General features: G+C 41.2%; 3 protein-coding genes across 3 annotated transcripts; 1 reads left to right on the top strand and 2 right to left on the bottom strand.

Moving 5' to 3' along the window:
* The first annotated feature begins 172 nt into the window (after positions 1-172).
* tmem186 (transmembrane protein 186) lies at positions 173-4,176 on the top strand. The gene is made up of 2 exons (XM_083980971.1): positions 173-412; positions 3,487-4,176. Exons 1-2 carry the CDS (start codon positions 410-412, stop codon positions 4,150-4,152), a joined length of 669 nt encoding a protein of 222 aa, XP_083837097.1. The 5' UTR covers positions 173-409; the 3' UTR covers positions 4,153-4,176.
* A 324-nt stretch (positions 4,177-4,500) lies between these two features.
* On the bottom strand, positions 4,501-11,144 carry LOC310993655 (uncharacterized protein; the record flags this gene model as incomplete). Its single annotated transcript, XM_083982071.1, has 7 exons — positions 4,501-5,310; positions 5,356-5,438; positions 5,820-6,122; positions 7,080-7,376; positions 7,815-8,111; positions 9,361-9,540; positions 11,087-11,144. The coding sequence occupies 7 exons, from the start codon at positions 11,142-11,144 to the stop codon at positions 5,188-5,190; spliced, it is 1,341 nt and encodes a 446-aa protein (XP_083838197.1). The 3' UTR covers positions 4,501-5,187.
* Positions 10,777-14,062, bottom strand: hmox2a (heme oxygenase 2a). Its single transcript, XM_083972690.1, has 7 exons — positions 14,001-14,062; positions 13,374-13,493; positions 13,150-13,267; positions 12,665-12,832; positions 11,902-12,225; positions 11,610-11,742; positions 10,777-11,292 (listed from the first exon to the last, which is right to left on the bottom strand). Exons 2-7 carry the CDS (start codon positions 13,463-13,465, stop codon positions 11,165-11,167), a joined length of 963 nt encoding a protein of 320 aa, XP_083828816.1. The 5' UTR covers positions 13,466-13,493; positions 14,001-14,062; the 3' UTR covers positions 10,777-11,164.
* Between the last annotated feature and the right edge of the window lie 231 nt (positions 14,063-14,293).

Below are 14,293 nucleotides of genomic sequence, written 5' to 3'. Positions count from 1 at the left end.
GAGAGGAGCGGAGAGGAGAGGAGAGGAGAGGAGAGGAGCTCCAGCTGCTCTGACGTCCAGTTGCTCTCTGGGCGGAAATGAGTCTGACAGCTCTGTCGCGTGTTACGTTACCGTTTCAAAAAAAACACCAAAATAAAAATATTGTTAATTTTTTTTATACACATGTTTGAATACAGCCCAGCCACATTACCTAAATAATTCATTCTAAATCCAATGCACACACCTACAATACTGTTATCCCGCAAGGGGGCACACAAAAGAAACGTAAAACCTACTAGGTTAGCAGCACTTCCGGGTCAAAGTGTGCACATCATGCTAGCTACATGTTGACTTTAGTGTTGTCTTTGCTGTATGTCTCTCTCTGTTTTTAAGTGTCTTTTTCCTTCATCTAGTTGGTCTGTCGTCTGTCATGGTGAGCATCCTTCTTTCTCAAGCTGTGACACTGTGCTCATTGTCACGGACGTCCTGTACAGGATGTAGAAATTGAATTATTGGCCACATAAGCTAATTGTTAGCCACTGGTTTGAATGAACAACTCAGTCTGGTCCATTTATACATGGGTATTACTTTTTTTGGTTAGTGTTGCTAACCTCAGTTATAATGTCAGTTGTTCTGTGTGGCGTTATTTTTGATTGAGATACTTGGAGTTTCTTACAGTGGATACTGAAGAATAAGTGCACAGGATGTTTAACATTATTCCATGTTGGTGGTTAAAATTAAGGTACAGTGTGACAAAAATTCTTGTGGACGTGGCAGTGATTTGAGTTTCTCAAGTGGCCTGCAATCTTTTTCCCTCAAATGTTGTTTTTTTTTTAAATTTTATTTCTAGATTAGCCCTCACTTTCAAGTTTGTGCATATTTTTTTTTTTTACCTTCACATGCCCTGAACAAAGATGCTGAGACATCACAGGGAATCATACACATTTAAATTGAAGAGAAAGATGAAGTAAAAACAGCTCAATTTCCATTCCGCTGTAAGAGACCAGCTGCCACACATTTTACAAGAATTGTTGTTTGTTTCTTTTATCTTAAAAGTGGCAGAGTAAATACATTTTCAAGACTGTAATGATTTTTTTTTGTTTATTATTGATGAAAGAAATTGATGTCATGTCAGACATTGGTCTCTCATGTTGTTAAGAAGGAGGTCTGTTCAGATGACATTGTCGGATAAGGGCTCCCTGTTGTCCTTCCATCTCTGGGGTTTTCATAATCCCAGGAAGAGGAGTGTTCTTTTCCACACAGACTTCCTCTTCGGTGTGGTGGCCAGGTTCTGATCTGCAGGTTCCTCCTGCTGAGTTCGGTGTTCCTCTGGATTCTCCTGCTGGGTCTCCTGGCTGCTGCTGCTGCTGTCTTGGGAAGGCTGAAACCACTCTCGTTCAGCCTGGAGCTCCATGCTCAGCTTTCGGTTGCGTGAGAGCTGATTCTTCAGCTGAGTTTTCATCCCCTTTAGCTTTCTCTTCAGGGCCAGCTCCTGCTTAGATGATCTTTGATGAGCAAGTCTGATCCCTGCCATGTGTTCTTCAAGGACTTGGATCTGGGCCCTCAGGTCTCTCTCCAGGAGCAGGTCCTCTGACGCTCTGTCAGCGTGAGCCTGCTGCTCTTTCTCCAGCTCATGCTGCAGGTTCTCGGCCTGCTGCCTGGCACTGAGGACTTCAGTCTCATACCTGTGGGTGACATCTTGGTGTGAAGCCCTCAGTGTCTCCAGTTGTTGTTGGAGAGCGGTGTTCTTCTCTCTCTCTGCATGCAACTCGACCGTGAATTTTTCTTGGCTGATTAAATGCGCCACCTGCAGCTCCTCGTGGTCCTTTTGCAGGAGCTTCTTCTTCTTTTGCTTGATGGTGTTTCTCACCTGGGTGGCGATCTTTGCAGTGCCTAGGGTCTCCGGATCTGTATATTTCTGGACCATCTCCAGCTCTCGTCGGGTCTCTTTTTCCCTGTTGATGAACATTTCCTTTTGGGATTTCTGATGGGCCAACTGTTGCTTAGTTGACCCCAGCTCCTGGGAAATTTGGACCCTCCGGTGTTGCTCTTGCTCATATTTGGCCCTTTCCTCACTCAACCAGACATTGAGGTTGTAGACCTCATGTCTAAGTGTTTGAATTTGCGCCTGGCTCATGTCCATGACCTGTGGGGTGGTCATCTCATTGTTTGGCGTTGAACTGGAAGTCGCCATTAGTTGGGTTGAATAATTCTCCAAGTCTTCTCCAAGGTTAAAATCACACTCTGTAATCACGTGCCTGTGTCAGTTGTGTTTGTGTCCGGAACTGTGAAAGTGTTCTCTACACAGATTCCTGGCAGTTGATGATGTCACAATAAAAGAAAGGAAATTAGTTACTCTTGCTAGCTGATGAGAACAGTTCAGTTGGTGACATCATGATGTCAGTTTCTTTCTTTCTTTCTTTCTTTCTTTCTTTCTTTCTTTCTTTCTTTCTTTCTTTCTTTCTTTCTTTCTTTCTTTCTTTCTTTCTTTCCTCTAAACAAAAAAAAATCATTACAGTCTTGAAAATTTATTTTCTCTATCTACTCTACCACTGTTTCATTTCTCTCTTCAGTTTAATGTGTATGATTTCCTGTGATGTCTCAGCATCGTTGTTCATGACATGTGAAGGTAAAAAAAAAAAAATGCACAAACCTGAAAGTGAAGGCTAATCTTAAAAAAAATAATAATAATAATTTGAGGGAAAAAGATTGTAGACCATTGGTGGGCCATTATTTTTCCTAGAAGACCACTTGAGAAACTCAAATCACTGCCACGTCCACAATAATTTTTGTCACACTTCTTCATTTTAACTGACAGTGGCCAGTCCGTGCCCTTAAGAAACTTAACGTAACTTTTTCTTAGGGAGCTATGAGGGTTAACCACGAACAGGGACATGCTATGCACTTATTCTTCAGCATCCACTGTAAGAACAATTACTCCAATATCTCATTAAGATCAATAAACTATGAATCTTTGAAAATATTGTATGAAAAGTAGCACAACTTCAGGGATGCTGTCATACACACATCCTATACTCTTTTAACTTGTCTAGAACTGTTATTTAACACACAAATGTTAAATAAGTATTAAAGCAGAAGTTAGTTTTGGCTAACTTCCTGTCAGCTGATGGAGTTAGCAGTCCCCGCCCTCGTCCCTACGTCACCACATTCACGCGCATCCCTTGGCTGCACACACAGAGAGGACCGCCTCTTTATGCCGTTCTCTCTCCTCATTGGATAAAGGTTGTAGGATACAAGGAAAGTTTTCTCCTCGGCTTACAGCAGAGCAGAGTGACTGACAGACCCGTGTTTCAGACCAAACACTCTATATAAGTGATTGCTGTCGGAAGATATAACTATTTAAGACTTCTATTAACACAAATATTCCGCTTACTTCTGCTTTAATTATTTCTGTCAGTGCTATTACAAGAGGTGTGACTTGGTCCAGCTCCTTCATGCAAGTTGAGGTGAGTGTCAAATGAAATGTCAAATGTTATGTTTCTACAGATCAGACCAGCGCTGCTGCGCCGTTTATCCTGGCACGTCCTGTCCTGTACCAGAGGGTCATGTCTGCTGACGGGTCGGGTGCCTCGCGGGGTGCAGCCTCCTTCACCAGGTCATACCCACGTCCAACAGAGCTTCCACCAACCCCTCCTACCAAAAAGCACATCTCTGGTCAGGTACTCGGACCTATCCACGCAGGAGTACACTATGATTTACACCCTGCAGCACATTAAGCTCCTCAGAGCTGTGTCCAGGCTCAAACTGCTCCAAACCGCCATCACCGTGGTCATCCTGCCCCCAGTCTACGTCCTCTATCTCCAGGGAGACGTCCCCTTTTTCCTTGCCAGCTACACAACCGGGATAGCACTGTTTGCTGGCGCCATGTTATACACTGTCAGTCACTTTTTCAGGAGGGTTGTGGGTATGATGTACCTGGACCCGTCCCAGACTACGCTCAAAGTGTCCCACCTTACCTTCTGGGGCAAGCGCAATGATATCTACCTCCCTGTGTCAGATGTTATGACCATCAGCGACACAGGAGACTCCGCAAAAGAGATCGTCTTGAAACTGAAGAGGTACAGCAGTCCACAGACGATGTATTTCTCCACTCATTATGGACGTGTGCTCGACGAACAAGGATTTGAGAGGGTCTTTGGGAATTTTAAATAATGAATCATTCTTGAAATTGGTTAGATTTGGACAATGATTACAATGTAATGATGAGGAGTCTGTTCTCGTAATGAATGTTGTAGTAAATTAAACTTGTGATTGAAAAGTGAGGATGCACATAGTGGCTGCTGCTTCTGCTTCTGCACTTTGTAGAACAACATGACATACTGTATAACCAATGCAATAATGAGTTAACATTATTGAGTTGACTTTCTGGTAACCAGTGACCTAATACGTGATGCAGGAAAAAAATAAAATAAAATCAATGTCTGCTTCATACAGGTGAGATTGTCATGTTTTACAAATGTAGAGTGAAAGGTTTTTTATTAAAATTAATTTCCAAGCAATGATATGAAATACAAATTCAAAAGAAACTTTACACTGTTAGTGACCCAGCTGTGATCAGACTGAATTACAACACATAACATTCAGAATAGAGAGGCTCATTAATATCACACAGAAGATATGAAATACAATGTATAATCTTAGCCTATATGATTTTAGAATTGAATCAGAAAATGCCTTGTAAGAACCTTGCACCAGATCAAATGCTGCATTATGTACATGCATAAGTTTCCATTTTCAGCTCTCTGACTGACTACATGCAATGATAATAATAGTAATGGTCATGAAGCAGTAGCCTACAATCTTAGAGTCAGGAGAAATGTGAAATGTTCAGACTTGCTCTTGTGCTTGAAGAGGAAATCAGATCTTGAATTCTAGTACTAAGTATTAAGTATCATCACCAAAATATACCAAATGTACAATTTATGTATGAAAATATATCAAAGGTTGAGCCCCCATGCAGAAATACAGAAAATACAACGTCTAGTGTCTATCATGCATGCGGTATTTACACTAATGCAAGTAGCCTTTTACTATTATAGTCAGTGTGGCCCTACGATTCATGCCGTCACTCCTCTTCAATAATAGTGATTTTCCCACTTAAACAGGAACCGCTCTGTATCTGTAACTGCTTTGACTGAGATGATAGAAAATAACATGGGTGATCCATTTGGATGCAAGATGAGAGTCTTAGACATGTGTTTCCTGGATGTCTGCTGCATCATTTAGTCCAACTTCAGCTCTGGAGGCACTAAGGTGGCAGCAGTTAAGCCCAATCTTCTCCTGTCCTCCTGACTTCTGCCCCCCGGTGGCCTGGAGAGACATAGCAGGAGACCTTTTTCAAAACATGCACTATACCTTTTTATGGAAATAAATGGTAGAGAGACACAATGCAACAGTCAATATCAGGCCAAGTCTGATGACAAAAACTTTTGGAGAGGCTGAAACAGATTCACAATAAACACAGCAAATCATAAACCAGTACGACAGATCAATCTGATCTGTAGAGGTTTGGTTGGCTAAAGAGAACAAATTCATGCTGATTTTACTTATAATTCAATATTTTTATTGAAATGCTAAAATGCATTACTAACATAATATAGTGAAATAGTCATATTTATCTAATTGGTTCAAACTCCCAATGTCAGAAACAACCTAATACTTGGGGCATAACACTTTCATAAACAGCCAACTAACATTAGGTTAAATTGTGACATGGAAACAGCTTACATGCTCTACGTGTTTAAACTTTAATAAAAACCCAGCTAGTGCCACATTCCCCTTGCCTGGCAGATTCAACTTTGCACTTTCCTTCCTGTTACCTGGGATACTGAGAGAGAGCAGCTGGCTCTGTGAGCTGAAGTTATGAGAGAAGACATTGACGTGATAAACACAGCTGTAGTTCCCGTGGTGGCTGTTGTGTACAGCAGGGAACAAAAAGTGTGCAGTGTGATTGACAGCTTTTTGGGTGTAGTTGTGTGCGGAGCTGGAAGTGGTGAAGACGATGAGCTGGAAAAAGCCTCTTGGGTACTGTGGTTTAATGGAGCAGCTGATGGTGAAGCCGGAGGACGTGTCGATCCGATCGATGGAGGGAGAGATGGAAATGATTGGCTGATAAAGCAGATCTGTAGAGACAAAGGGACATGGATGAAGGAGCAGGACTGGCTAAAGCTGCCTGTGATACGCAGTGAGCAGTAATATCAACCAGCACCTCTTTGGCCTCTTTGCAGTCTTGTCATGCGGTAAAGTTCAGTAAACTTCTGGTGGTCCAGCACAACATAAGTCTAGAGATACACGATGCTGGAGACTTTGTGAGGAGAATAAAGCCAGTCATTTTCATATCTTTTGGGGATGCCCCTGTATTCTCCCTTATTGGCGGGAGTTACATAAGAGTATGGAAAAAAAATTTGAAAGTGAAAATTCCATTTACATTTGAAGTTTTATATTTGGGAAAAGAGAACCAGGAGATTACAAGGTCAGGAGAAAAATAAAAATTTCGAATAATGCTGGTGGCAGCTAAGAAAGCCATCACCAGAAAATGGCTTAAAACTGATGCACCAAAAATGGAGGATTGGGTAGAGGAAATGCTCAATATTTATAGAATGGAGAAGCTGACTTTCTCAACTAGACTAAAAACAGAGACTTTTAAAAATTACTGGGAAAACTGGGTTAATTTTGTGTCTCCATTGAGAGCAGAATTTGTGCAGTAAGGATAATGTGTATGGTAGATTACGGATCCCCTTGGTTCAGGCTACAAATTTGTTCATTGTTCATATGTTTATTATGTTTACCCTCCAACAGGAGAAAAGGGACGATGTAAGAGAGATGTGAAAATAAGGACAGGAGTGAAAAAGTGTTTCTTTCATTTCTTCAAATTTACTCTACGGTAACTTTCTTTGAGAATGTATGTTTATAGTATATATGTCTCTGCCCCCTGGTGGAGAAGTTGTTGTATACTGTTTGAAAATTGTATATGTGAAATGTTAAATATTGATATGTGGAATCAATAAAAAACATTAATGAAAAAAAAACAAAAAAACTTCTGGTCACTGTGATTAGTAATGAGTCACTGAAATGATTACCTGAGCAAGCGACCTCCAGGTTGTTAGAGGAGTACCAGGGCCTCATTGACACATACTCCCTCAGTGCAGAGCCACTCTGAACCCTGGAGGGAATGATTCCCCACGCATATGTTTTCTCAGATGACTCAATTTGGATTGAAACCACAGAGCCGCATTTCAGCCGTCTGCAAACTAATGCTGCTGACTTCTGGAGCTCCTCCTCCTCGCCATCCACTGGCTTCCACTCACCGTGGAGTTTCAATTCGAATCTACCACCACAGCGGCTTCCTCCTTCCACCAACCTGACATTATCAGGCTCTGAACAGAGACACAAGAGAATAACGGAGAAACAGTTGAGAAAAGTCGATTTGTGTTGCTTTTCTGGAGTTTATTGGTATATCCCACAGTATTCAACAGCAGATGGACCAGTTGTGTTAGATATTTAGGTTGGTTTTTTTTTTCATCTGTGCTGGAGGCAAGGCTCTAGGAATAGCAATAGTGTCTGAGTTTTGTATTGGATGGGGTTAAGGATTGTGGTGATCCCGATATGTGTTAAATATATTGATTTATAACCAAATACCTACAGAACTGATGAATCCTTCAGCTTCCATTTTACCCAAAAGTACAACCTGATGCTTGTCTTGTTTTCTGAGAACTGAAAAAGCTCCAGAATAGCTGCTAAATGGACTTAGAAGTCAACCGGTGATTTTTTAAAGAGAACAACAGGACACATCAAAGTAGTAATGTGGCCTCTACCTGAGCAGGTGAGATGTACAGGTGAGCAGGTGTTCCTAGCTGACTCATATGTCTCACAGTCCAGAAGAGTGGACTCATTTTCACTGCACCGGAACTCTTTTGTCCACTCAGGAGCCTGTGTGTTTTCATAGAGTGCCCTCTGGAGTTGTAAAGGAGCCCCACATCCAAGCTCTCTACAGACCACCACTGCATCCTGGTGGTCAAAATCACCCTCACACACTGTGGACCAGGACTGGTCAGCTCTGAGCTCCACTCTGCCTGAGCACAGAGTCGTCCCATTCACCAGCCTGACAGACTCTGAGGGCGAGAGACAGTCTGAGAGTCAGTGATAGCAAAAACCACACCATGTTTAATGACTGATAATAAACCAAGCTCTGACTGAATACTTAGAAAACATTAAACAATGGCAACAAAAATCAGAAACCACCCCCCAAAAGCCGCTGCACATGCATGGAATCACTATCACAACCCAACAAGTTTATCCTTTATCTGCACAGCTGCGCCTGACCACGTCTCCTCAAGTAACACTATATCGTGAAAATAAATCAACCATAAACTGCCCTCAATTTTCAACACAGGTTAAATGATAAAACATGATTGAATCTGTGTTCAGATTTTAATAATATTGCAATGAACTAAAAATAAAAACACCCCTGGCCAGATACAAAATCCCCTGAATAATCCAGTGAAACCATATTCTTAGTAGTTTCCCTCAGAATAACACTTTTGTCTGCTGATTATTAACACGAGGCTTCTCTCTATGTATATATGATATGTTTGGTAAAATCCATCTCTTTAACTGAGACACCCTTTAATCCCATATAACTTGGCAAACAGAACAGTTCAGTAGACATTTACAATGAGCAGATTGTGTGTTGTAGTTGAGAAGCCTCTTTTAAATTGTGCTCTTTAGTTTCCTACAAAGGTAATTATATCTAATTGTTATTAGGTACTTGTATTTTTCTAAGTATGTCCTCTATTGGTTACGTTATATTTCTATTTCCGCACATGTCAGAAGCACATATCATTTTTCTATTTTTGGCAGCTGCTGTTACTTCCTGGCTTTCTAAATAACATTTAAAACTGGCTCCATGTTGGTCAATGACAACATGGACTTACAGGTTGATGAATCAGCAATCATAAACCAATTGTGTAAAATTTGGCAATATTAACAATCATAGTTGCTGTGCCCTTTTACTTTTGATGCAGAAAGCACATTTCTCTATTAATTATTTTTAATTGATTAAGAATTTGAATCCATGACTTGCACCTGTTATGGTGTTATATTTCTACTTAAGCTTCTAATGATATATAATACACAATAAAAAAAAAACACAATACAAGGTTAACTTACTGTACCTTGATTTTTTTTTTTTTTCAAAAGAGGTAAGGATTATCATCATAATAGTCTTACTGATAGTGGTACCTGAACAGGTGATCTCCACATGAGAAAAGGAGTGTTGGGGCTTCGCTGAGACATACTCTGTCGGTGCAGAATCAGACTGAACACTGGAAGTGTCTACTTTCCATACAGGTTTTGCGTCACCGTCTTTGAGTCTTGCTGAAACAACAGATCCACAGTCCAACTGTCTGCACACTGAAGCTGATGTTCTCAGGTTCCAGCCAAAAGCATGGTCATCCACTGGTTTCCAGACATTTTGGAGTTTCATTTCCAGGCCACCGACACAGCGGTTAGCTCCTCCCATCAACCTGATAGCAACAGGCTCTGAACACAAACAAGAGAGTTATTAGCACATAAGATGCCAAACATGGCTGTTAATTCCTATTTTTCTTCTCCCTTTACCTGATGAATTCATTTTTGCTTCAGTCTGGAGTCCTGAAGAGTGAAAAAATGAACAAATCAACCACATACAGTATACAAGGTAGTATAATAATTTCATCAAAGCTAGACTGAGAGATCAGATGACCTGATGAAGACCCAAGTGGTCGAAACGTTGTCCTTATAATACATTTTTGGGAGCTCGATTATAGCAGTTGTGCGGACATCGTTTGTTTTTTCTTCTTGTTAGTTTTTGTCCTGCACCTGCCTGCACTGTCTTGGATGTGCGTGCACTGTCCTTCCTTATGTAGCTACATCACTCACACTACACAACCCCTTACATAGCCCTAATTTTGCTGTAACTGAAGGCTGACCTTCACCCTAAAACCTGAAAGTCTTATTTCTTGCAGCACACTGCTCTTCTTTCTTGCTGATATGACCTCCCAAAAATATCACTAGAACTTTCTATCTGACTTTCATAAATGAATGAGCAGACATTTAAGAGCACGGCTAGCGGCTGATAACTAAGCCGGACTCTGGCTTCTCCCTTCCTGCATTAAAAAACAAGGTCTTACCTGAGATCCAGAGCAAAATGAGCCATTTGAATATAAAATCCATATTCTGTTTCAACTGGTCTGTGCCTTTGCTACTTTGCTGTCTGCCATTTGATCTATAAGTCAAACGTGCTCACCACAAATACTTATTTCCTTTCGTTATCTCATCTGTCAAGTTCCTGTGGTTTCTCTTGGGTCTCTGGGTTGACTTTAAAACTCTAGTTTTAAAGTCTGGGGGCCCATCTCTATTAATATCCAAGTCTTTTAGATTTCCAGTGACCCATCTTTCCCACTAACTCCAGTTGGTTGAACGTACTTGTTGAGCAGTGGTTAAAATGACAAACTGAAATCATAACCTCAATTATAATTTAATTTTGCATGCAAACTCTCTAGGCTTCCTCTTCACTCATTGTCACTGTCATACACTGCGACTGATGATGATGACTCATTTGCACTTAACATTTTTTGCTGACTATTTCATATGCTTAAAACACTCCAAGCCATTTGTTTGCATTTATTTCCTTTTGTCAATGTCACATTGTCGTTATGAGGTAACACAAATCAGTTTGCAAGCATGCATAATGTAACTCTGACCAAAAATTACAGTAAGATTGTTGCAGGCATAGGTTACTGTAAGTGCATTTTAAAATAACCTTTTAATGCTTTTTGTATAAGCACAAGAATTGTTTTCAAATATTTGCAAAGACATAAAATGCAGGAATTTAAAAAAATATGTCCGTGACAACAAAATGACATGTGGAAATTGAACATCAGCGCATCTTCAGGCAGCCTTGAACACATTGTGCACTTCTCTTTCATATTAAATACATTCAACTAAAACTATAATCACATTGAGAAGGAGTATAGATTGAATATTTCCATTAAGTAAAATGTCTTCAACCCTGTATACACATTAGTGCTGAATATGGTGTGCAAACCACATGCATCATCGAGTCTCTTGTCATGGCCGGATACAGCAGCGTCCTCCTCAGACATGATTCCTGTCAGAACAAGTGTCACAGAAGGTACCAGGCGGTGAACCCGGCGAGGACGGCCACCCAGGCAGCCAGCGCCACCTGACAGGGCGGATGTCTGAGAAGCATCATGGCTAACTGGCACACATAGGTGGCATTTCCACTGGCAGCTGTAGAGGAAGTGGAGAAAGAGATGAAAAAGAATAAAGAAATGAGACCAGACAAAGCACGATGACTGGATTTGAGTCAATTCATGGATTTTCAACCTTGTCACTAGCTTCAGCAGCCTGCGATAGATCTCTTACTGGACATGTGCCGTTACAGGGAGATCATTTAAACTCACTCCTCTCTATACATATAGACTATAAAACGACTGTTATACTGACACATAGTGTTTGGTTTTAGGGTACTTTCCCCGTTTCATATTTCTGATTTTGAGAATGAATGTGATTCGTTTCAGACCAAAACCCCTCAAATGACGTCTTACCCATTTTTGCTGCATAGTAGGGGCACCTGTTGATGTCACCTCCCTGCATGATCTCTGCATGACTGTGTCCAAGACCTGCATCTTGGACTTCCTCTTTGATGGTCTTCCCAATCTCTTCCAGCTCGGTGAAGACCTGTTGTCGGAACGAAAGCAGGGTTTTGTCATAATTTTGTCTTTTCTCCATCAAACAATGTGTTTCTTTTTGACATTTTACTGCATTATCATGATCATTAAAAAAACAAACAAATCTGTTATCAGGACTTTCCCAACCCATGATGGTTCCAATCCTCACCATCATATTAAAGCCAAAGGCCCGGTTGGACTCATCCACAATCCTCTCCTTGGCGGCTGCGTCCATTTCCAGCTCGTTAATTCTGCTTCGGTAAAGCTGCTTGAAGCCCTTGTGACTGTGGATCCCCTCAAACTGGTAGAAGTTGATACCCTCGCCCGTTGAGGGGAGCTTCAGTGCCCTCTGAGCCACTTTCTTGAGGATCTGTCCACCTGAGAGGTCTCCCATGTAGCGGGTGTAGGAGTGGGCCACCAGCAGCATTGGGTCCTTCTGTCCCACCTCATGGACGCGGTCCACGTAGGGCTTGGTGCCTGCAGAGAGGCTGATCTGTGACACACAAACACAGAAAAGGTCAGCAGGCTTTGCAGCTCTGTCATGTCACTCGCTGTAATGTCTCTTTGATCATAGATATCAAGATTATTGTTTTGATTTTAGTCCGTTTTATCAAAGAAATCTCACATTAAAAACTAAATGAAGTGAATATCTGGATTTGGTGAAATGCTAGCTGCATCAGGATTGAAACTTTTGCTTATTTTAGTTTAGGAGAGAAAGAGACCCCATACATACAAAGCCCTACAACGAGTTGATAAAAACATACTGCATAAAGTAATACAATATCAAATAAAAAAAATAAGTCACACACTGGTTCATGTCTGAATTTCAGCGACGATACAAGAGGCAGCAGGTGATTGATGATCCATCATGGGCAGCCATGTCTTAGTTTGAACCGTGTAAGCTTTCTATCATGAGAGTGACCTCTGCTGACCTGGCTCTCCCAGTCCTCCCCATAGAAATACTCCAGATCCCTGGCCAGGGCCTCGCGCCTGTGAAGCTCTGTGGGGAAGTACATAGGTGCGATGTGAGGATGGTCTTTATTCTTCTCAATCTCCTCCTCCATGGCCGAGTAGACGAAGTACAGAGCAGCTGTGCCTCTCTGGAAAGAGAGAGAGAGAGTTCATACTGTAACTCCACAATGGGTTCGCCAAAATGATTAACAATAGTTTGGGCAAAGGTACCGCAGATGTGGAAATGAACATTTTCTGTTTAATGGTTTTGATTTAGTTTCACCATATTAAAAACATCTATAATATGTTACATTCTCACAAAGATCACAGGAATATATGAAAACCACATAATAAACATCTGGATCTCCATTTAATGCAGCCAGTAAAAAACTATATTATGAAGTGATGTGATGTGATGTTTGACTTGTTGTGTTTGACACCGATGCAGTACGACTTGGAGCCCAACCTTAAATAGCTCTTTTTTGATGCGACCTCTGAGGAAATCTTTGACAAACTGGCAGTTCTCTGCTCTGTCGTGGGACTCCTTGGTCCCCTCTGCCAGCATCTCAGACAGGTCGGTTGGACTTTAAGGAGAGGATTTAAAAGAGAAAGAGAGACGTTTATAATTTTGCTTTGAGATGCGTGCCAGGGTCCTAACAGACTTTTGATCACAGTAGATTCCCTTCATACCTGAGAACTTCATCATCGTCATCCACAACAATCCTTGGCCCTCCGTTTGGCACGCCGTTGGATTTCGGCTCTGATGTCAACTTGGTGTCCATCTGGCTGGTTGTCACGCTGTATTTTTATCTTAGATAAGCAGGAGAGAGATATATAGCAAATGTATCACACTTGGTGAAGATATGACCTGAGAAAACTACTGTGAGAAACTATGATCAATTCTTGAGTATACATGCAAGAGCAGCATGTCGACTCAAATCTTCAATTGTTGTAACTTCTTTAGATAAAACACTTATTCTTAATCTACCAACCAATTCCATAAGTGAGAGTATATTTTGTATCTGCTTTCAAAATGATAAAGTCAAACAGCCGCAGTTAAAGCATTATAGTAGCAGTTCCTGGCTCGTATTTGGACAAAAAACATTGCACTGAAACAAGTAGAAGCAAAGAGCAGACACCGGTCAGTTACAAAACTGTCATTGCACGTCTTCAGTGTTATTGTGTAAGCAGCAACAAGACGCAGACACTTGAACACCGTGTTGACTTGTAATAAATCACCTTGTGTCAGTGTAGACGCACGTACACACCGAGTATTGTTCATTATATTCGCAAAATTAGAATAAAACATATGTTTACCTTGTTTAAATGCTGCTGTTAACGTCTGTCACAAGGCACACGGACACCACGTTCAGGGGGCGTGTCTCTAATGACAGCTAACCAATCAGAGGACTCTCCGCAGAGACGCGTCGCTCTGATTGGATCGAGCTACAGATCGTTCACAGAAATGAGGCCTCGTGCATGTTTTGTTGATAGATAAGGCTCAAGACGGTGCTGCAAGGAAAGAAAGTCGCACCTTTTTAGTCGATATGCATTTTATTTTAAATTCTAAAGAGAAGTCCTGCTGTTTGATTGTCCTCATTTAAACAATC

The sequence above is a fragment of the Trachurus trachurus genome (genome assembly GCF_905171665.1).
Source record: "Trachurus trachurus genome assembly, chromosome: 1".
In the NCBI taxonomy this organism is placed as follows: domain Eukaryota; kingdom Metazoa; phylum Chordata; class Actinopteri; order Carangiformes; family Carangidae; genus Trachurus; species Trachurus trachurus.
Note: the sequence above shows the minus strand (reverse complement) of the source record. Positions and strands in the feature narration are given on the sequence as shown.

Bases quoted from the DNA above. Each gene is read 5' to 3' on its own strand.
- hmox2a (XM_083972690.1), bottom strand. From the start codon at position 13,465: ATGGACACCAAGTTGACATCAGAGCCGAAATCCAACGGCGTGCCAAAC. The intron at 13,268-13,373 runs GTATGAAGGGAA...CTCTCCTTAAAG, and splicing joins GACGATGATGAAGTTCTCAG to TCCAACCGACCTGTCTGAGA. The intron at 12,226-12,664 runs GTCAGCAGAGGT...TGTGTGTCACAG, and splicing joins GGGAGGACTGGGAGAGCCAG to ATCAGCCTCTCTGCAGGCAC.